The 24158-nt window shown below is 33.1% G+C and overlaps 1 protein-coding gene across 1 annotated transcript in view; it reads right to left on the reverse strand.

Moving 5' to 3' along the window:
• Positions 1-24158, reverse strand: part of LOC142329654 (lachesin-like) — a 415510-nt gene that overhangs the window by 91026 nt on the left and 300326 nt on the right. The window contains exons 6-7 of the mRNA XM_075374331.1: positions 16538-16666; positions 74-215 (exon numbers count right to left, since the gene is read on the reverse strand). Coding sequence (XP_075230446.1) covers positions 74-215; positions 16538-16666 — 271 coding nt within the window. The remainder of the gene's footprint in view (positions 1-73; positions 216-16537; positions 16667-24158) is intronic.

A 24158-nucleotide genomic window follows, 5' to 3' on the forward strand; every position in this document is an offset into this window, starting at 1 on the left:
TATGCAAATGCATATTTATTCACAAACCGAGATATAATTAGAATTAAAGTACACTAAAATAATTTTCACTCACCCTCCGTTCATGAGCATATCGGATCTATTTCTAAGCCAATACGTTATCGTGTTGGGAAATGCTTCAACATGACATTCAAGCAGCACATCGGTACCCAGAGGCGCTCCAAGTAGTTGATTAGGTACATGAATGTGGGGTGGAACTGAAAAAAAATAAAACAATATTATAATAGAAAATCATAGTTTTTCTTCAAAAGAAAATTATGTACTTCATTATTTTTTTTGTATACAATTAAACATTACTAGTAACTTAAATTATAAAAATAGCGTTATATATAGGTGATATATATGATTATGTGATATACGTTATACATATGATATAAAGAATGAGAAGTTGTTTTAATTACCTCTAATATTAATTTTGTTCCACACAGTATTTGCGGGGTGTAATTTTTTTAGTCTTTCATAGGTTGTTTTTCATATAGCAGCCAAATTAATCAAAATTCCGTTTAACCTTTAGGTGTTCAATGCCCGACCAATTCTCATAAATTCGATACTAACATGAGAAACCAGTTACATGTAAAAATGGCTTAGTCATTTCAAAAAATAACAATCTCCATATTTATTAGTCATAAATAAAGATGTTAACAGAATTTTGTTAAAATAGACTTCCAGAAGTTGAACTTTTATAGTTACTACAAAATGATTACGGTAGTAATAATATACTATGACTATATAAAATAATAAAGGAGTGCTTGCTTCTTTCTTTCTAATAAAGAATTTTAAACCACGAGTAAGAGAATTCAAAGAAGAGAAGATTAAAATTGTATCGACTCAAAGGTAATTTCAGCTAATACGCGAACACTTTGTAATAATTTTACTGTAGATAAGAAAACAATACAGAATTTAATATAAAATTAAAGGCCTTTATTTTCCTTTCTCAATTGATACATGGACATAATTAATATCTGTCATTCGTGATATCTTACTCTATAACAGTTAAGTATCTGATACAAACCTCATTCCCAGCTATTTGCCCTAAATCTAAACAGTAAATTTTTAGTCCAACTTTAGTATATAGTGTTTTTCTAGACGCATGAATCACTCATAGGGAGCTTTTCTTTTATCTGCTTAATAAAATAAGTTTGAAGACTAAATCTCTCTCTTATGAATGAAGGCTTGCTCTTCACACTCTATAAAAAAAATCGAATGTAGACAACACATGACTTCTTTCTACGCCTATTAAATTACATTTAAACATTGTTTTAAAAGAAAAGTACATAAAATTTTATTTCGTTAAAAATTTTTAATATTTTTTAAATTTTTATTATTGAATTATATTCATCGTAAAAATTTTTTTACAATATGTTTACTAATAAATCAATATATTTAAACTAAAAATTTGTCTTTCTCTAAAATCCAAATATTTCATTAAACTTTTATTTGGCTATAATTCTGGAATTAATTCTCAGAATTCTGGCTATAATTATCATCGTTGAAGAGCTCTCAATGAGGGGTAATTACTGCAGTTAAGGGAAAGTCCAACATCCAAATATTTTTGGACACTTTTGATTCAGTCAAAATGGATACTTGCGTTGAAATCTGAAAACCGAAATTTTTCCCGATCACAATGCTTCCTTAACTCGTAGGCAGTGAAAAGGGTGGTGCGTAGGTCTGTTTGTTTGTCGTTGGTAATTTCATTTTTATTTTAGCTGCTAGTGGCGAAAAGCGGACCAATGTTGTCGTGCCGGCAACTATCTCTCAGTCGATTCTCTTCCGCTAGAAGCAGTCCGTTGTCAAGTAATTTGCAGATTTTATTTAATTTAATTTCCAATCGTAGATTATTTTTATTTAAATTTTATATTTATGTTTTTATTTATTATAATTATTAATTTCACTTATTTAATTTCATTAATAAAAGAAAGGGATTATTAGTTAATACATAGCAGCAACAAAAATTGTTTTTTATTTAGCGGAAGAGAGTCGTTTGTGCGCAGCCACCCGGCGCACTGGCGGTCTGCTCTGCACCAATTACGTGATCCACTCTGCACCAGTTACTTGATCCGCTCTGCGCCAGTAGCAGCAGCTGGACTGGCAATTAACACAACTTCACACGAACAAACATAAGACTAAACAAACAAGACGACGTCCCTAAGCCAAGTCCCTGTTATCAATATGGCTAGTGTTAAACATTATAATTCTATTAAAAATTATTTAAATTCTAAATCTACTCGCTCCTTACGCTTATTTTAAATATAAAAACAGAAAAATATTCACAAAAATATTCTCTACACACTAATATCTCGTTTCTTTAATTATTTCTGTAAAATAATTAATATTGTCATAAAAATGAGGTACGAACGCGTCGAAGGTCCAGCGGTACAGCTCTCTGCCTAGACAGTCCGGCAAGTGAAGCTAACCTGACCGGCTTGTTTGAGATATAAATAAAGTATCTTTACTGCTTATTATTTAAAATTTTTAATGATTTTTGAACTCAGATTTCCATAAACAATCTGGTTGTAAGATATTATCTTTTTCTCTTTTACAGAAAGTATTCGGGGCATTCGGGTTATTTTTCGCTACTATACCAGATTGAATTAAATAATTATACTTTTAAATAATTACTATAATTATACTTTGAATTAAAATCTAATTGAATCAACTTATATTTTTCAGCGCTTTTATTTTACAAAAAAAATCACTTGTACGAATACTGTTAATTTGTTTATTGTTTCGAAAATCTCCCTCCATTTTCAATAAAATTCTATTTTATAAAAAAAATATTACTATTCTGGTGCAATGCTGGTCAGGGTTTAATATTTCACCTAAACATATCTCTCCTTTTATCAGTTGTAATTTACCATCCTTATTTACAAGTATTTTTTTTTTTTTAAAGTCTGTAGACTTTTATTTCAGTGGATTTTAAAAATACTACTATTATATAATTCGATAGCAATTCTTTTCTATTATTTTTTAGATCAATATTATCTATTCACAGTCTATAGTACCTGTAATTGAAATTCACGTAGTTTCCAGGCCTATTATTTTTTGTTCAAAAACTAATTTTAGCTGCTAATTTCTCAGCAGCTTATTTATCCTCTCATTCTTTTCTCTGTTTTCATAAACCTCTCTTACTTTTCATTACAATTATTAAATTGTGTTCATTATTCATGCCTACTAGTCAGTATGTTAACACGCTAAAATTATTCCCTACTTAATTATTCTCGGGATTATCAAATCCCCATAATTCATGAACATAAGAATGTTCATTTTCTTCCTTTATTATCTTTTATCTACGCGTAAAATACTCCAAAAGTAGATAATAAACAATTGTACTATATATAAGCGATGAATTCTTCCTAAATGAAATTTTTTTTTGTTATATGCTTCAAAGAAAATATCTCCACTTACTTCTTGATTCCGCCCTGTAAATAGTAATTTCTATCGTAAAATTTTATGGAATAAATCTCCTTACTATTTTTAAAACGAAACATTTGAATGAACCCTTCATCCAAAAAGCGTTTTTCATTAACTGTGCTTGAGTAAACAAAGATTTACGTGTGGTGAAAAATTATAAGAGGGAATTTGTGAGTAATCGTTAAGCAGTATACCTCTTGCGGCGGTGTGAGCATTATTTGATGGGATGAAAATTTAATTTACATTTTATACCGATATTAATGTACAATTTCTTAGACTGCGCAATTGCTTAAATTAAAACTAAACAAATATTGACAATTCCATTTACTGTTTTCAACCCATTAGCCACAGTATATACTAAAATATACTTGTAAACCTGCAGGAGTAGTATTTGTGAAAAGTGTGAAATTTTTATGGTATACATTTTTCTTTTAGTGCATATATATGCATTAATATTACATAAATTAGATTTTGCTTGTATTAACTCTCTTAAGATGCTAATTTGATTAATAATAAATTTGTCAAATAAATGACTCGGGTAATGTGACACTTTAGATTTGATGATTATTCATCAGACAATTGTCATCGGCAGAATCCATTTCACTAAAAATACAGAATGTGCCTTCGAATTTTAGAAAGGTTTAGACTTTTTACACCGTAATATCGGTTTGAACATTACGCCGGTACTCTTTTCCTAAACCCAGGTTAATTTTAATTTATTTATAGAAAAGATAAACTCTGCAGGGCATACAGTATCACATATAAATTATTAATCAAAACAAAAATCATAAAACGTAGTAATTATAAAACGATGTGTTTAAATTTTACTTTAAATGTATCTTGTAATGCGAGAATTTTAGTAGCTATCTTGGATATAATGAATTTTTCGTTACCTCTTAAAAATCAGCTTGATTACGAATTGAATAGGGATTTGAAACATTGATGAAAATTGTTAACAGGGATTTTATAACAAGTGTGGAATATTACAAAACATATTAAATATTAATTTGCATATAATTTAATTCGTTTATAATCAATTTTTATCATTATTTCATCAATGCAACATCGTTTGACACATTTGCCTTAATTCTGAATAATAAAACCAATCAAGCTAAATAAAAAAAAAAAAAAAAAATACTAAAATATAAACCTGTAAAAAATTTCATTAAATATGTACAGTTTTTCTTAATTGTTAATTTTTATATTAAAATTATACCTTTTACGCTGTTTTACTGAATATAAACGTTTAACAAAAACAATAATAATAATAATAATCCTCTCAACGAAAAAAACAGCAAAACCCGCTATGGTGTCACCACCAACTGGTGTTGTGCATAAGGATAAGGGTTCATCTGAAAAATCCAAAAACATCACTCCTTTGACTTGTCATAAGATGAAGTATGGTGTGGCGAGGGCGCAGAAAAAGCGTGAAATTAGTCCGATGGAGATGCAAGTAATAATGGCGAAAGCAGCGGACCTAGACGCTATAGGACCCGCACATACGGAACTTCTAAAACCCCAGAGGAGACCAAAGGAGACTGCGAATACTTCCGCCGTCCCAAGTATACCATTAGAGATTGAATCGACTTTGGATTAAGTAACATCCATGCTGACCGCTCCTTCTAAATTATCATCACCAGATGTGGCAGTGCATCGTTGATATCGGAAATGGAGGAAAGATGCTATGTTCGAGGCTTGTGAGACATCTGAAGTAGAAGCTGTAAGGAGGATGGAAAAAAGTCTCAAGAAAGGATGGCCGAAAGGGAAGCCTAGGAGGTAAACCAAACTAATAGAGTATCTTCAAGATTCAAGCTTCTCAGTGATCGTATTTCTTTATTTGCTTTAGTGTATAATCAGGAATTAAGTAACAGTGTTTAGTTTCGTGCGAAATGTAACGATTTAAGTCTACTTTTTCTTTCTTCTTTTTGATGTGGAAGGGGTTAATGGCCTTAGCTTTTGATGCCCCTAAAACTTAAAAAAAAGTAATAAATAAATGAAAAAATAATGCCCTGAGGTAGATAATCCCACGTCAGGAACATAACATCTATGCTCCACGTCAGGGCAGAAATAGCTGTACATGCTGGCATAATTATGTACATGCTGTACATAATTCTGGCTACATAACTGGGCTTCGAGTGTTTTCCTTCGGAGATGGAATTCTCCTCGGCCCGATTCCACCTAGGGCCATAATACAAGGACTTGATTTTCGGCCACCTGCAGATTTCAAGTGCTTTAATGATTAAGGAAATGAATTCACACCACCTTTAGAGCTGGCGGTGTGACAGCTAGGATCGAAGTGATTGTAGGCGTAACGTAGGCTCTTCCGCTGTCCACATGCCCCCCGCGATGACAAGCATGTAGCTAAGGAGCTCGTATATGTCGGTGCGTGGGAGTCCTGAAAACTTAGGTGTGTAGGGTCTGAAGTCAGTGCAGGGATTGCGTATCCACTCTCTCTCAGGATGTATGGCAGTTTAATCGGAGTACCGGACTGGACCTCCAGGGTTGGTAGCACTGGAGTAGAGTGTACCCCAGCAACTAGTCTTACTACAGAAGGGATCAACTTTTCATGCAGCCTGAACAAACAAACGTGACAGAGGGTTCACGTAAACACCCTCGTCTAGAACCAGCCATTTTGCCTGAGGCCAAGCGGAGAAAAAGTTTTGAAAATAGAAGGATAGAAAGTGATGCAAAGAATCTGAAGAGAGCTCTATTCAAGAGCAATGTTCCAAAACCCAAGTATTTGGTAATCACAAGAGATGATGGCAATTTTTCGAGTGTAAGCCTTTTTCTTATTGCTCGAGAAATAACTAAATGTTCTGGAGGCTCAGTTAAAGAAGTCAAGAAAACTTATAATGGATTTCTTGTGGAGACTACTAATGATGCGCAGTCACAGAACATCCTTAAGAATATTGGCTATTTTTGCTGTGCATGTCGATCCGCACAGCACACTCAATACTTCAAAGGATATTGTGGTCTGTCGGGATCTTATAAACTGCAAAGAGCAGGAAATAGTTGAGGAATTGACGCCACAGGAGTGATAGAGTGCCACAGGTTGGACGTGAGAAGAAGCGGCCAAGTTCTACCTTCTACTTCTTATGTCCTTACCTTTACTAGACCAACCCTGCCGGAGAACGTACGTGCAGGAATCCACAGATTGGGTGTGCGGCTGCTTCAAGTGTCAACGTGTTGGCCACACCGCTACTCGACGTGAGAGACCGCAAACATGTGTGTGTGGTGAAGAGGTTCATCAAGGGGAACCATGTAAGGATCCTTCTTCATGTGTTAACTGTAAGGGACACCATTCGTGCAGCTCAAGAAACTGTCCTCTTTACAAATGATGAATTAGCTGTGCAGGAAGACAAAACTCTGCAGAAAGTTAGCTACCATGAGGCAAAGAAAATTGTAACCGCCTAAAGCAGCAACAACTTATGCTCAGGCTGCGGCTGCTGTTCCTGCTCCTACTCCAGCTGCTATCGATGCAAACCAGCTTATTGGCAACCTTGCACCTACTTTGGTGAGAGAATTATAGAAAAGAAAATGAAGTCGGTCAATCGTGAAGGAATCACAAAGCCGTTGATTGATAAAAACCTTCTGATGATAACTCGAATAGGACCAAAAGTGCATCCGCTCACAAGAAGACAGATAATAAGGCGGATGTCCGAGTTCATCTGACTGGCCTACTAGATGATGGTGCAAGGAAAGAGACTGCTTTGCAGTCTTCTGTGGAGGCTCTCAAGCTTCCTGCAACTATGTTGGCCTCTAAACTACAGAGGCCAACAAAAACCATAGAGGGTGCCTGTTTCTCCTTGACTGAGGCCGTGACTGGTGCAGCTCCTGTTGCGGGGATCTCCCAGGTTTCCGCCTCAAAATCGGCGCCTACACCAAGCACCCCATTCATGTCCGTCGTCTTCCGCGGCTTCAATGGTCTCCGATTCGGAGGCTGGGAGCTATACTGGTGATGTCAATCTTAAAAAAAACACGAAAATGTTCGTATAATGGAAAAGAAGAGGAGAAAAGGATGGTTGAAAGGCAAACCCAGACAAAAACTAACTAAATATTAGCGACTCGGTTTTTCAGTAGAACAGTAATGAAGGTTTATCAAACATCTACGCGCTCCAATGGGTACATGATGTAGACCCAATTTGTTGTAAGAAACACATTTCTGTCAAAATTAAATTTCCAATTAAGAAGATACAATAATTTCGGAGGGATCAGCTGCGAAATATTAGAGTTAGAGGTGGGGTAGCCACATTAACATCTACTAGAGCTACCACCAAAGCTATAGAACTAAACACAAATCTACAAGCGGTCGCAATCAGAATGAAGCGTCCGCTTCAGATCCCTATCTGCAGCCTATACTTGCCGAATTTCGACTAGAAGGAGGATGACATAGCGCAATTAATTTCTCAACTTGCCCCTCCCATATTGCTGGTGGGTGACTTTAATGCACATAAGTCTCTTTGGGTCAGATCGAGTAGCTCTCCGTGGAAGATAATTGGAAAAGTTCCTGTTGAATTCTGATCTCATTCTCTTAGTTGATGGTTCAGTAACTTTTTTCAGTGCCAGAGAAGGATAGACGTTCTGTATGTGAGCTAGCACTTTTAAGTGGATCGGCAGCATCGAGGTACACCATTGAAATTTTTACTGACTTTACAAGAAAAATATATCCCAACTCCAAAAGATGGCTGTTTGATAAAGCAGATTGGAAGAGCTTAGAGTTAAGACGATAATCCCTGAAATAACTGGAGTTATCGAAGCTGGTTTCGATAATTAATGCCATACTTGACTCGGCATCATGATATACTCCCAAAACATCTTGGAAACTCAAGAAGCAACCTGATCCGTGGTGGAACGATGAAATAGGTGAAGCTATTAAAAGAAACAAAAAAAAGCTTATACGCTTTTAAAAAACGTCCAACACTAGAAAAGCTAACTTCCTTTAAAAAAATATAGGGCGTATGCAAAAATTCTTATGATAAATTCTAAAAAACGATCCTGGCAGCAATACCTGTCACCCATTAACAGAAAACACAATTGCATCAGACGTTTGGAAGAAAGTAAGGGCTGTTTGTGAGAGTGCAAGCTTTGCTCCCATAATTTGCCTTCAATACGAAGATGAAGTTAAAGATACTCAAAACGAAATTGCAGAGCTACTAGCCAACAATTTCGAAGAAGCCAGCAAAACGGATAACTAAGTTGAGTATTTTAGAAAGCATAAAACAGAAAGTGAGTGTCTGCTAATTTTTCAGAAATGAAATAAATTCTTCATATAATGTAGCTTTTAAAATAGAAGAACTTAGAAAGCGTTGTAGAAAGCCGGCAACACAGCTGCTGGTCGGGATGAAATTCATTATGACATGATCAGGCACCTGAATATCACTGCAAACGTAGATTGTTAGAACGATATAATCAGATATGGCGGGATGGAATGTACCCGCAACAGTGGAAAAACGCTCATATTTTGCAGTTCCAAAGAATTATAAAATTCTAAGAAATTCCAATAGTTACCGTCCAATTACTTTGACGTGTTTTGTGGGAAAAATATTTGGAAAAATGATAAATAAGCGACTGGTTTAGATTTTAGAAAAAAATCTGTTATCCACAAAAATAAGCAGGTTTCAGGCAATACGATTCAACTACTGGTCAAATGATTAATTTAGAGAACATAATATGTAACAGCTTCATCACAAGAAAACGTTGGAGTCTTCTTTGATCTGCAGAAGGCATTCGATGTGACCTGGTGTTATGAATACATGAATTCCTGGTGAATACATAAATGGGGCATTCGCGGCAATCTGGCAATATTACTCAGCAACTATATGAATGAATATCCCTCTCAAGTATGTGTCAACAACGAATATTCAAAGGAAAAAATTGGAAAATGGCACACCACAAAGCTTGGGTTGAGCGGTACCTTGTTCACGGGACTGCAACGTGCGATAAACGCTCTCAATGAAGTCGCGAGGAATAATGGATTCAAATTTTCACCAGAGAAAACGTGCTGTGTACACTTCTGTAGGAAGAGAATTCCTCACCAAAGTCCTGCTTTGACCATTGACGACCATCCAATAGATTTTTGGTCTATCACTAGATAAATCCCTTACATAGGGCTTACAAATACAGGATTTAAGTGACATATGCATAAAAGGCCTAAAAATCGCTATTAAAAGGCAAAAAAGACCTATTAAAATGTTGATCCAACATCAGTTGGGGTTCAGATAAAGAAATGCTACTGAAGCATTGGTTTAATCGAAACTCGATTACGAATAAATTGTATATTCATCTTCTAAAAAGTCACATTCATGAAAGTCAGACGTAGTAACAGCGGAATGAGATATGCCACAGGCGCATTACGTACAACTCCGGCAAATATTCTAATGTCAGAAGCCGGAATAATGCAACTACATTACAGAAAAGAGATCCTTTTGCTAAGATATACGGCAAATATATGGGCCTTTCCTACCCATATAAATAATAAAATATTCAACAATCATCGTTGGGCTGCATTTTACGAACGTCGTGCTGCCTATTATAGACCAGCCGGAATACTATAACGAACTTATAAGAAAATATGAAATTGTGATTCCGGAGACGATAGTAATTTCTGCAACAGTAATACCGCCATGGCTCGTACGAGTGGTAAATACAAGATTGGATCTCTCTCAGGCAGAAATAAAAAAGAAGCCAGCAGTTACCACCCAGCAGGAATTTTTAGCAACCGTCAGTACCTATGAAGTACATATGAGAATTTATACTGACGGCTAAATTTCTTATTGGATATCAGCGGTATAGACACACAGCGGCATGTTGCACTAGGAAACAGATTTGTGCTTGTGGTGAACCGCCCCATCCTGATGACCCATACAGGGAACTACCTGTCTGCGTCAATTGTCAGGGGAATCATTCAGCGAGATCTAGAAATTGTCCAATGAAGAGGTAGCAATCCTAGAAATTAAGTCCACTCAAAAAGTGAGCTGCGTAGAAGCGGAGAAAATTAAAAAAATAGATCGCCGAAGACTTTGTCATATGCACAAACTATATTATCCGCAGTTTCCTTCAATGCAAATGATATGATTGCGGAATTGGATCCAGCGTTAACTAGTATGGTTGAACGTATCGTCGTTAACATACTTAGAAACCGTCCAACCGAAGAGGATAGCTTAAAACGAAAAAAAAAACTGGCTGTTAAGGAAAAAAGTTTCCTTTGAGAAATGAACCTTTGAAAACGAAGGACAGTGAGTGCAAGCAAAAAAAGACGCCTGAACAAAACGTCGAAATTAATAAAATCCCCCAGCAGGGAAGTGTCAAGATAGTGGTAAAAATCTTAGAAAAAGGAGGTTTAGGAAAAAAATGGAGCCCCCTAAAATCTTGGAGGCCTTCAGCAGAGAGGGCGAGGACTTTGGACGCCTAACATGTTCTAGTGGTGAGTGCATCTAGTTTGGACTGTAATTTACTTTTCACCACGCCACTTATGCAGGCAATAAGAGATTTTCCGCGATTTCCGCCTGAGGAACTGAAGGATCGATCTCAGAGGCCTTAGTTACTTCAGAATTTGACATCGAGACCTTCAGAAAAATGGAAAAGAGGAACAAAAAAGGATGCCTAAGGGTAAACCTATGCGATAGGCATTAAGATAAAGTTTGTTTTATTTGCTTTTGTCAAATTTTAACGAATGGATGAATATTTTTATTTTTGCGTGATGGAAAATCATTTAAACTTTGATTAAAGTGATCTGTGTGTTTTTAAGTGGCAGGGGGTCCTTACACCCTTGTCATCATTGTGTTAAATATTTTTTTATATATAAGTGAATATTTTCTTCTTAATTAATATTTTGTAAGCTTATTTTTGATAGTGCTTGTTTGAAGTAGTTTTTTGACTTCTTGAAAACGTTTCGTTAGAAATGGTTTATGTTTTTAAGTAGCAATAACTGTTTACACCCTTGCCATATTGTGTTTCTTTACAATTTTAATCCCATGACAAGTCTGTTTATTAGATGATTTATATTACCAAGACTACTCTACTGACTGTCATATGAGTTATTTAAACTTTTTAAAAGGGGGAGGAAAGATTATTTTTCTTCCTTTTTTTTCTTCTTGCTGTGGAAGGGACTGATGACCGTAGTAGTCGATGCTCCTAAAACTCCAAGAAAAATAATAATATTAACTTTGATAACTGTGGATACCTGTGATTTATTGAGGTCATGTCACATAGAAACACAGTATGGGAAAGACAAAATTAACTATCGTGCGATGATGTACCATGAACTCAACAATCTCTGACCAGATTTGGGAAAATTTACTGAACAAAACATATGTCACCGATTTAGGTACATTATACCTAAATCCAAAGTCTTGTTATCACAATCAATGAACAAAACATGATTAAAAATGAAATCTTTAAGTATTCCAATAGTTCAATTACCATTACTGACCCTGTATGTTTAAATGCAGACACCAATCAGCATTATTTAATTTCTGGAGCAGAGTGTATTGCACCTAGTAAAGAGCCCAATACAAATGAGAAGACCTCGAAAATCAAGGAAGAACTGGAGAGGAAAATCTCTTTGCAGAACTGATCCATACCACAAAAATCCTCTACCAGAATAAGAGGAGTTTCAACTCTTGAATACAGTTAACGAAATTCTCGGCATAAAAACCATATCCACTTTGGAATCCTTACAGTTACACGCGTATTGTGCTGCAACAACTGTATTAAGTATTCAGAACATCAAACCTGAACCAAAAGTGGCTTCATGTTCGACAAGAGTATTGCAGGTACTAAAATGGAAGAGAAGAATTGAGAACAAAATAAATATTCAGAAGTGATATCGCAAAGTTGTCAGTGTGGAAGAAAAACGCAACTATTGTAAATAGCATCTCAGCGATAGAGTCAAAACATTCTCAAATTACAGAAAAATCGGTCAAGATGATCCAGAAATCGAAACAAAATTGGACCTGCACATCAACACTCTCAAGCAAAAAATTGCGGTTCTGGGAAAAAGACTTCGATGATAAAACACATCAAACAAGAGAAAATCTGAAAAAAGGAAATTCGGCCTCAACCAGAGACAGTTTTATTACAGTCTCAGTGAAATACATTGCACTGGTAGTCCACAAACCATGAGTACCATAGTAGAATATTAGAGCCAACTTTCGGCCAGTACTGTGAGCCACAATTACCAGGTACAATGGATACAGAACGAGGCAAAGAGATGTATATCAATCATGGATACACCCATAGTTTCCTCAGGTGATATCAAGCAAGTTGTAAAAAGTTACAAAACTGGAAAACAGCAGGACCTGACGGTATTCAGAATTTTTGGTGAAAGTACTTGGTAGCTCTCCACGCCCCTCTGGTAACGAGTTTGAATAATTTGCTCCGCAATCCTTCCGAAGCACCCACTTTTATCTCCCAGGCAGTCACATACCTGAAACCAAAATCTAAGGAAACTCAGGATCCAAAAAACTACAGACCAATCACATGTTTAAATACAGTATACAAAATTATCTCCTCAATATTGGCTCGTAAGATCACTAATTATGTAACATCTGAAAACATTCTTGCTGAGAAAAAAAGGGTTGCCGGAAGAACGCCAAAGGTTGCAAGGAACAGTTAGTCATACATGCAATAACAGGAGGGCAGGCAAAGAAAAGGAAAAGAAATGTGTCAGTTGCATGGATAGAGATTATCAGAAGGCCTATGACTCGGTACCTCATGGTTGGCTGTTACATATTTTAGAAATATACGGCATTCATCAAAGTATTAAAGATCTCCTTGAGAAGTTAATGAGTTCGTTGTGTGTAGAATTCGTACTCCCTGGAGGAGTAAATAAGTCAAAACCAATCCCAATACAACGCGGTATTTTTCAGGGCGATACTTTGAGTCCTCTGGTAGTTCTACTTAGCTGTGAACCCTCTCTCATGTATGTTGTACCAATCAGATCTCGGTTTCATAATGACTACAAAGGTAAAAGTGTATACACTACCAACAACCTGAAGTACATAGACGATCTCAAATTGTATGCTAGCAGTGATATAAAGCTTACATGTCTACTGAATATTACAACTGTATTCAGCAATGATATCCAGATGAATTTTGTTGTTGGAAAATGAACCCCATCAGGCACTGGCATTAAAATTAGGACTTTTAGATGACAGGGAGCATTGTCCTTATTGTGTATATAAGGCCAGACCTACATTGGAAATGAGTAATATAGACTTTATTATGACCTCCCCATGCATACTGACAAATTTATTCCCGCAAGTAGCCCAGACATGGTTTACACAGTATTAGAGGAAAAACTGTTCTTCTCATTCATGTCACTCACCCATCTGACCACAATATTAGGCTGAAACCAGATAAAATAACCAAGTACAACTCCCTGGCAATAGAATATAAAGAAATTTACAGCCTGAACTCAATAGAAGTCATTGCCATTGTGATAACAGCAAATGGATTAATTAACAAAAATTTTAAGAAATACATAGAAAATGTTGGCCTGGATCCTAGTCATAATTCCAAAAAATCCAAAAATCAGTAATTTTGGACACGTGCGTGACTGTACGAACTGTGTTAAATGCACCACAGCACTGAATGAGGTATGCTCCTCATACTGAAATTCCGGATGTGAAACATCTCCGAGACAAATAATAATAATAATAATAAATAATAATTATAATAAAAGGTTTATTATTGTGGGTATAGATTTTGAATTATACGGTTTGATTACTTAGTAATAAAAATTTTTCAGTTTTTCTGTCTGAATAAAGAAGAATAAAACGGATGATGTATGATTTTCAATATTTTCTCTTTATTTTATTTTTGAGAGATTTCGATTAAATTTATTCAACCAGTGGATGTGAAATGAAATTGAATAAGGTGTTACATTATATCCTCCAGTAATATGAAATACCTATAGCCTATGCTATACAGATACAAGGATCAACAAGATACTCAGAGTTCTCGATATAGAATGGGACAGGGCACGCAGCAGGACAAATAAACATCATAAAATCTTATATGTCCAGTAACAGTAAACTGAAACGCAATATCTGTTATATTTTTGAATAGACTTACTTGCCTTTGGTTCCAATCAAAAGAATTCTCTTATATTTATATATCATATTAACTTACAATATAACTTACAATATATATATATATATATATATATATATATATATATATATATATATATATATTGTAATATATATTACACAGTATATATATATACTCGTGTATATAAAACACACACACACATACACTCCTAGATACACAAAATACAACTGTATTTCGTAATTTTTATTTTTAATTTCGATTTCTTTACCAAACCATCAAAAATATACGTTTTATATGTATTGAGGATAAATGTCTAATATAAATTATGAAATATTTATTTGATGAGAATATCTGTAAATAACGAGTTAAATTTTTATCTTGTGTGCATATGAAAATGAAAGTACTTTTTAAATCTATTCTTTTTAAATAAATACATCCATCTGCATATGTACTTTTTAAAAAAAGATGATATAATTAATTAAAGAACATTATTATTTTCTTCAACAAATCTTTCGTTAATGTCACTTAACTGTAATGCCACTGTTAATGTAATAATAAATCTATTATTCCAAAAGCTTCCATTCAAAATCTCGATGTTCAGTTTGTAAAACGTAATGTGGCAATCTGATGAACCTTCAAAAATTATTTAGGTAAACTTTGCAAAATATGATAGTAAAAATAAATTTTACGTGGATTGAAAGCAATCGTTTAGTTGAAATGGAAAGAAGTAATTGATACTGGATATTTTAAATTATATTTTTGGGATAAAATATTACGTATTATCTGACTTATCTTAATTTAAAAGTAATTACTGTTATATATATTATTGTATAACAAACACTTTTTTTTTTAAATGAAAGATATTTCTTTATTGAGATAATATACGGAAGAGTTTCATCTCATTTGATTGAGAAGAGTTCGTTTTATTATTTAGCCAGAATTGTGTGATTTGAACATTTGAATGTACTGGAATACGTATGCAATGTTTTATCTTCTAAAGTAGTTTACTGTAGATATTTGTTTGTTATAATCTGAAGTTTGGCATGATTTATTTGTATCACAACTTAATTTTGAACCTTTCGCTTTAGATATACGAATAACTAATGATCTATCATTTTTAGCACGTTAAGTATAAAATAAATCTTGTTGTAAAGTATATATATATATATATATATATATATATATATATATATGCATATATATATATATGCATATATATATATAATACATATATATATATATATACATATACACTTTCGCTATTATGCTAAAAAATTGCAAACTATTTATATTGATTCTGTGTGGTTTACCAGTATTAAAACCTAAACTTACGGTTATTTTTGTCCAAAAGAGGTGTAAGTAGAATACAGGAAACTCCAGTCACGGCTTATGCTACCATACTGCTAATATCAATCATTGCAAAGTAAGATTTAATACTTTTTTCTATTCTATTTTTAACTTCAAAAATAATTAAAGAATTAAAGTTGCGATTCATTCTAACCAATATACAATTTAAAAAAAAATGGCATACGATATGTATGCTAGAGAATGTAGAGGATTAGTTGATTGGTGGTTTGCATTAAAAAGGTGGTGTGATAGAGGAACTATTGATTCTACGAGTTGATCCTACTATTGATTCTAAACGTTCGATCAATTCTTCAAGCAAACTCATGTAAAGTCCTGTACCGATTACTATTAGGATATACGTTTTGGATTAACTAAAGCGTACTTAGTTTTCTATAATAGCTCTAAGGAAATGCACTATTGGACAGAAATTTAACGACTGTAGGAAAGACGAATTTTTCAGCGAATAAACGAAGAGATTTTACATATTCCTTTTGAGTAACCAGTTTGTGCAGTATGAATTTTATAATAAAGAACTATTAATAAGTTTTATAGCAACCATTAATGATATTTTTAACAATATTGTAAACATTACATAAAGAATTTGTGTAAAAAGAAGGAAAAACATAACTAATATGAAGAAAACAAACGTTCGCACTAGTCTGTATAACAATTACTGTACATGATAATAAATCATTAAAATACTTACAATTGACTTGTAATGTAATCCTTTTGCTAACTGCTGGTGGAATATCATTACTAGCTATGCAGAGATATGTTCCCATTTGTCTTCTATCTACTTTCCATAATGATAATCGGCTGCCATTGTAGCTTTCAACTGCAAAAATCATAAAAATTAAATTTTCCTCACAAAAATAAATCCCTAACTGTCGTGAGAAAAATCAAATATAACATTTGTTAACATTGGTGTAATACAAATATTTCCATTCCATACCGATCAAAGAAAGAAGTTTTGAATGCAGACAACTATTCAGAGATCAGCTTTTGTTACAGTTATTACACATAGTAAATTTACTATACATTATAATACATTTCAACATAAAAGTTTTATTAATTAGCAAGGAAAATTGGAAACCGAATTTTTATCGACTAAAAAGATTAACATGTTTTCGATGTTTTCGTATATTCACCTACGATTTTATCAAACCTTTTCCCACTAAAACGCCCAAAATAATCTGTGAAAAAGTATTTTAAAATAAAAAAAAGTTTTTCGTGTTCTTAGAAAAAAGAATAATTGATTTTTATTCTACCTTCCGAGAAATTCTGACCCAGTTTAAAGTAGTGAAATTAAACGTTATTCAGGTTTTTAATGATTAATTAAAATATCTAATTAATTAAGAGCTGATTAATTTTTTAATAGAAATAATGAAAATACACGAAAGATTTAAATTGTACTTTGTTGATATGTGAAGTAAAATGCGTGTTAATTGTATGTAAGATCTATATTACTGATCTTAGTTGAGAAAGTTCAAAAGCCTATTCAATTAACTCTAATTGTAAAAATAATTCATGTCGCTTTTTGTGTTTGTGCAAATTAAATCATGATTATAACACAAGCAAGTGAACTGTTATTTATAGTCCATAAAATTGAGGGTTATATTAACTATGTTAACTCATGTTTGGAGTGTAGCTTTATATGGAAGTGAAACTTAGACGATTGGAATTCCTGAGTAGAAAAGATTAGAAGTTTTTGAAATGTGGTGCTATAGGATAATGTTAAAGATTAAATGGGTGGATAAAATGACAAATGAAGAGGATTTGCGGCAAATTGAAAAAGAGGGAAGCATTTGGAAAAATATAGTTAAAATAAGAGACAGACTTATAAGCCACATATTAAGGCATCCTGGAATAGTCGCTTTAATATTGGAGGGACATGTAGATAGAAAATATTGTGCAGGTAGGCAACGTTTGGAATATGCAAAACAAATTGTTAGGGATGAAGGATGTAAGGGATATAACGAAATGAAACGACCGGCACTAGATAGGAAATCTTGGACAGCGGCTTCAAACCAGTTAAGTGACTGAAGACAAAAAAAAAAAAAAAAAACTATTAACTTAATTTGGAATTTGAAGGATTTAATAAATTTCAAACTTTAATATTTGCCTATGTATAATTATTATGTTACAAATTATGCTGAAGTCATACGAAAATTATTAGGGTTTGCAGAAGGCGTGCTTTACTGAATTTGTATCCGATTTTTTGTTACTTATAAGGGGATTGCAATAGTATTGTGTGCTTTCTGCATCGGACGATTCACATCAGTGATGATGGATTATTTTAATGTAGTTTCTTTCGTTATAGCTGATGAAACATATTTTGTTGTATAATCTGAAAAATGCTTGAATAGTAAATACAATATGTTTCTTTACCAAGAAACAAAAACACTTTTATAGTTATAAACTCTACCCATGCTCATGAGTTTGTATATGCGTGTATAGAACGGAATTAAATTAAAACCTTAATCCACTGGTAGGAATTCACTGCGTTTTAATTAAAGGGAACCGATTTGAATAAAATAGTTTTTTACTTTAGATTATTTTACCAGATCAGAATATTTCTTTTATTAAGATTCAGCATCTTGGTTACTATTAGTAAAAGTAATTTAATGCATTATTACTTCCATATGGTTTTAGATTATACATTTAATTTTATACTAGTTTCTCGACTTTAAAACAGAAAACCTTCAATTTCCTTAATAATATACAAGTTGCATACATACTTACCTTCCGTTCACCAGGCAATCCATGCAGTATTTTGATTTTCTATATCAGTCATATCCATTTTTTTACGCCTTGGTACTTCCTTCAATGGTCTCTTTTCTGTAAGTTTTTCAAATTCCTTTTAATATTATCCAGTAACTTTTATCAAGGTCGTTTTTCCTGGAAGTGTCTTTTAAACGGATGTAAACTGAAAATCACTTAATATAATAATTTCGTTAACATGGAAACTATGGCGTCTATTCACTTCAGTCGGCGGTTCAATAATTTTTGTAATAAATATTTGCCGCGTTAAAAAGGGAAGTTCATTATTGAAACCTTTTCTTTCATTCTTAGAGATAATATTTTTTTAGGCAAAAGTATGCTTTAACTTACGTATTAATGTTCATAAAATTCCATATAATGCTACAGAACATAACATGTTATTACATGCACGTAGCTTTAGATAAACTCCTCTCGTAGATGGGCTGTTACAAAGAGCCGCACATACCCTACTCCATTATTAATTTTACCATCAATTCCTGTCATTCAAATCGTTTAATATAAAGCCCAGAAATATAAAATTATCAACCTGTTACCAAACCTTTTTGTGCCAACTGTGTCATGTTAAGCCTCAGTAATCAAATTTTCTTTTGCCGCCTCCATTTATTCTGGCTAGCCTATATTAATCCAGTTCATCCCGAGGTTTCTTCCAAAACTACACATTGTACTTTTATCTTGTGCTCATTAATTTCCACTGAGTCCTTTTCATCAGATACACACAAATTTAAATGTCTGGCCAAGTGAGATTCAACCGACATTTGACCTATTATACGTTGATTCTAAAAGTAGATTACATAAAAATGGTGATAACACGTCATCTTGTCTTAAAACCTTCTCGATAGAAAAAATAATTGATTAGTTCATTACCGATCCTAAATATTTCTTTTGAATTCTGTCCGCAAGTATTACTTATATCTAACACTTTCTTAAAAAAAAACTGAACTCCCAAATTTTTCCCACAAATGTTCTCCTATACACAATATTGTGCTTGTTTGAAAATTGCAAGTACCTTTTTATATTTCTAGTATAATCCCATCTCACTGTAAAAATTTGTTTTTGTTCAAAGTGTAATCGCTTGTATTGCTAAATAATAAAATTATCTTTTTTCGACCAGTCAGTTTACCCCCAAATTGTTATTCTAACAGTTCCATATGTTATGATGATTTTAGGCGCTCAGGACAAAGTGAAAATATTCTGCTACTAGATACATAGTTGCGTTGTATTTTATCATTAAACTATTACAAATGGCTTTAACGAATATATCATTAAAATTTACAAAGTTTAGATATTTATTTTCATTGTTCGGATCCCTTTCGATTGCCAAAAACTCATCATTAAAAGTTCTCGTAGTAGGACAGTTGGTAAAATAACAACAATTATTTATTATTCTTTCTCGATTCTGATTCTGGTTAATTATAAAACTTAGTATCATTCAGTATTCGGTCAGTCAGTTCAACTTCTATTTACATCCTTACAGGTTACATTTTTAAACTGATATCTTAGTGGGAATCAGGGACCTAACAGGCACCCGTTGTAGAATTTCAATATTTTTCTACCACTGATTCAAGAAATACCGTGATGACGACCTCCTGATAGAGTTTCTTTTATCCTGAAGATAATGGATAAATAACTTTAGATTAACTTGGTTTAGAATGTTTTTAAAGGGTACACAATTTATACTTCATTATCCAAAAGGGACTAAGAACCAGATTCAACACTAGCGGAAATAAATTTACGCGTGAATGAATAAGTAAAACCAAAACAATTTTAAGTAAAGATTTATATAAAAATATAACTAATTACATTAGTATGTACATCAGTTGACTTACCGGACTCTTTTAGAGATAAATACAACTTATTTTTTAGCGGAAAATGAAGTGTTATATTATCAGTAAATCATAAATTTATTCATTACTGTTTTATTATTGAAAACTATTAGACGATTGTTTTAATTTTTTAACTCAGAGGATTTTTAGTAGATATGTTTCGTTAAGTTTCGTAATTTTGTTTTTCGAGAGAAATTAATAGTATTTACAATGAAAGAAAAGATGTTAGTTATTATTAGGAATCTGTTTGTCGTTGTTAGAGCGATGTAAGATATATAAAAAATAATGTACTACACAAAACATGTACCAGCTACTGTGAAAATATTAAAAAACTATCACTATAATGAAGAACTCGTCTTGTGTCCTTTGCTAATAAACGATTACACCATAAAGTTAGCAAGAAGTTAGGGAACTTTTCTCACTGTAGACAACTTTTTGTGCCCTTGGGTATGAATCGAGTAAATTTAAGCCAAGATGGCTTCGGTACGCTTTCTAATAGGTTTACAAACCACTCAGTAGCCTAGGGACTAAAGTCTTAAAAAGAAAATACACTTCATTTAGTCCTGCTTATAGCTTGGATATTAGGCTGCTCTCTGAAGTTATAAGATATTATTTATTCAGTGCCATACTACTTACAAGAGTTTAGAAAGCTACTGTACACGAGTGCAGTATGAAATCACAGTAATGAAAAGCGTAGGCACAAAAAAATTAACACAGACGTTTAAGTGCTCTCACACACGATTTTGCTTATGAACACACACACACACACACATACACACACACACACATATATATATACATATATACATAGAGTTTTGTAAAATGGTGGGCTGTCTATGCTTTTTCGGATTCTACTTGTAAAACTAAACAAAAAATATCCTTAGGAAAAATGGTAATTTCTCCTTCGTTCTCCTCCTGTCCACCATTTTGTTATTGTTATAAAATAATTTGTATCTCAAATTCGGATAGACGAATCACATTAATATTTAGTAAGCGTCTTGGTAATAAAGTTTTAAAATCATCAAAAAATCAGGACTTAAATACCTTGGCAAATTACAAAATGGCGGCCATGTTTATTTTTCTATCCGTTATATCTCCATAAATATTAGTTTTATCAAAATTGATGTTTTGCTAAAATATTAAGCCTTTTATTTTGAACAAAATGACATTTTACTTTTTTAAATTGGTTAACAAATAGTTGAGTTATCGGAGAAAATTCATGTTGTAATCTTGTGTCATCATTATTATGTCTATTATTGTGAGAAAATTATTACTTAATTTGTTACTAATTTACAATACTAAAATTAACAATAAATAAAAACAATTAATATTTCCTTGAATTAAACTTGAAAACAGACACATAATTACACCAATTTTTTGCAGTAACTCAGTTATTTCTCAACCGATTTTTAATGACAGCCTACCATTTCAGAAAAACTCCGTCTATATATATATATACACACACACACACACACACACACATACACACACACTCACACACACTCACACAATCACACACACACACACACACACACACACACACACACACACACACACACACACACACACACACACACACACACACACACACACACACACACACACACACACACACACACACACACACACACATACACATTTATAAACCTATAAAAATATATACGAAACAAGATAAATATATTACTCTAGAAAAGATACAATAGAATATATTTCATGGAAAAAATCTTGCAAGCAAGAGGCTTACTTATTAAATTAATTAACTGAAGGATGAGTTTGCATAATGTAACTGCGATACCGCATTGAATCCTGATATTACGTAATGTAAATTTTACAAACGCAGGCAACATGAGCATCAACAATATACTGTTAACGGAATGCTATTAGTTGTGGTTTTGTAGTGATAGATAATTTAATGACAGCTATCAGATATTCAGAGCTTCTAAAATTAATCCGTTAGATTCCACATCCGAATAGAAAAAAAACAAACAAAATGTAAAATTTAAATTCAATAGATGTTAATGAACAGTTGTTTATTTACTTTGTTTTTTTTTAAATTTACAACAGGTTTTTTTAAAAATAATACACCCTTATTGTTAAAATATGTTTATTATACGTATTATAATTACATCTTATAAATTATTAAACAGACTTTCCACGAATAAATTATCTGGTTTGGAATACGTTTCGGAATTGCGATTTCTTTAATTTTGTGTTAAGAGAAATACAGTAAGTGCTTTTTAAAATTTTTACTTTCTCATGTAGCGCTATAACAAAGGAAAGTATTGTAATCGGTCCAATTCGGGCATATGCGGTTTTCACGGAATCATGATGTTTTGACCGCTAAGGAACCCAAAAAACCACATGGAAATTTTCCGGATGTTAATGTTCGTATGTACGTGTGTTCAGTGTTGACCTCTAAATCACCTTATATCTTCAGAACTTCTGACCGATTTTGACCAAAGTTGGTCACATTACATCTGTATATGGGGCATTATGCCATTAAATTTTCATCTTAAAAACGTGGAAGTGAAGCTGTGTAGGGGATGAGTTCACCCTCAGTATGTTGGCCAGTATATGTTACGTCAGTATATGACCTAATTAAGGTCATATTTTTCTTAAGAGACATTTACTAACAATTTACAAATAACAACATTTGCAAAAAAAGTGTTGCAAAATTGCACCCCCACCCCAAAAATACTGTTACAGTCGTCTGCTATGTTGTGACTTTACAGGTGAGCGGTAGAATTAAATAAATAAATAATACTTTAAGTACAAAAATAGTAACTCGGTCTGGCTGGGTCTCTATCACGATCGCCCGGGTGGCTTAGTACCTGGTGCGTTAAGCCACGCGGCTACACAAGTCTGCCGACTGTACAAGCGAAATTTGTTCTATGTAAGTTGTGAAATTAAAGTAGTTTAGTTAGTGCCGACCGTCGGCGCTAGTACTGCTACATCCGCGCAAATTAAATACGGTATGCTCGCGCGCTTTAATTAGAATCATTGAATTAAGTAAACGAAAAAATATTCTATTTAAATAAAATGACCCAAATTACCTAAATAATATCTATTAAAATTAAAAAGCATAAAGGAAACTTTCAACAGGTACGCATATTGTGCTTGATTTTAATATATCGTAATAATTTCGAATTTGCTGAAAGAAAATATAAATAAAATCTCTGGCTATTTAACATGGAAAAAGAATTTTTATTAAAAAAAAAAAAATAATACGAGTACATCGATCTTGTGCAGCTGTTTTTCTGCTAAAAAATAAACGACCTAATGAGCATAAGGCTGCAGTATACCAGATTAATAGCAAGATAATACAATAAATGTAATATTTTTTAGTGTTCTTTGTACTAAATCATTATAATGAAATTCATACTAAAGATAAAGCATTTATTTACAAAATAATTACCTATATAAACACCATAAATTTAAGCAGTTGAACATGACAGATGATTCTGGCACAGAATTATTGCGAGAATTGCAAGTTTTGAATATTTCCGACAGTACTGCCAACATTTCGAGTTATGTTGAAATAGCAAGCGATGACGGCAGTAAGGGCGTTTATGGGAACAGAGGAAGAGTAGAAGTGAAGAGAAGGGATAATTGATTAATTAGGTTTTCGGACTCCCTCGGGAATACTATGAATGAGGTGGGTGATATAGAGGGGTGTAGAATTTTATCAGCAGTCAGATTACGCCTTCCATCTCGCGTAAAAGA

The sequence above is a fragment of the Lycorma delicatula genome, chromosome 1 (genome assembly GCF_047948215.1).
Source record: "Lycorma delicatula isolate Av1 chromosome 1, ASM4794821v1, whole genome shotgun sequence".
In the NCBI taxonomy this organism is placed as follows: domain Eukaryota; kingdom Metazoa; phylum Arthropoda; class Insecta; order Hemiptera; family Fulgoridae; genus Lycorma; species Lycorma delicatula.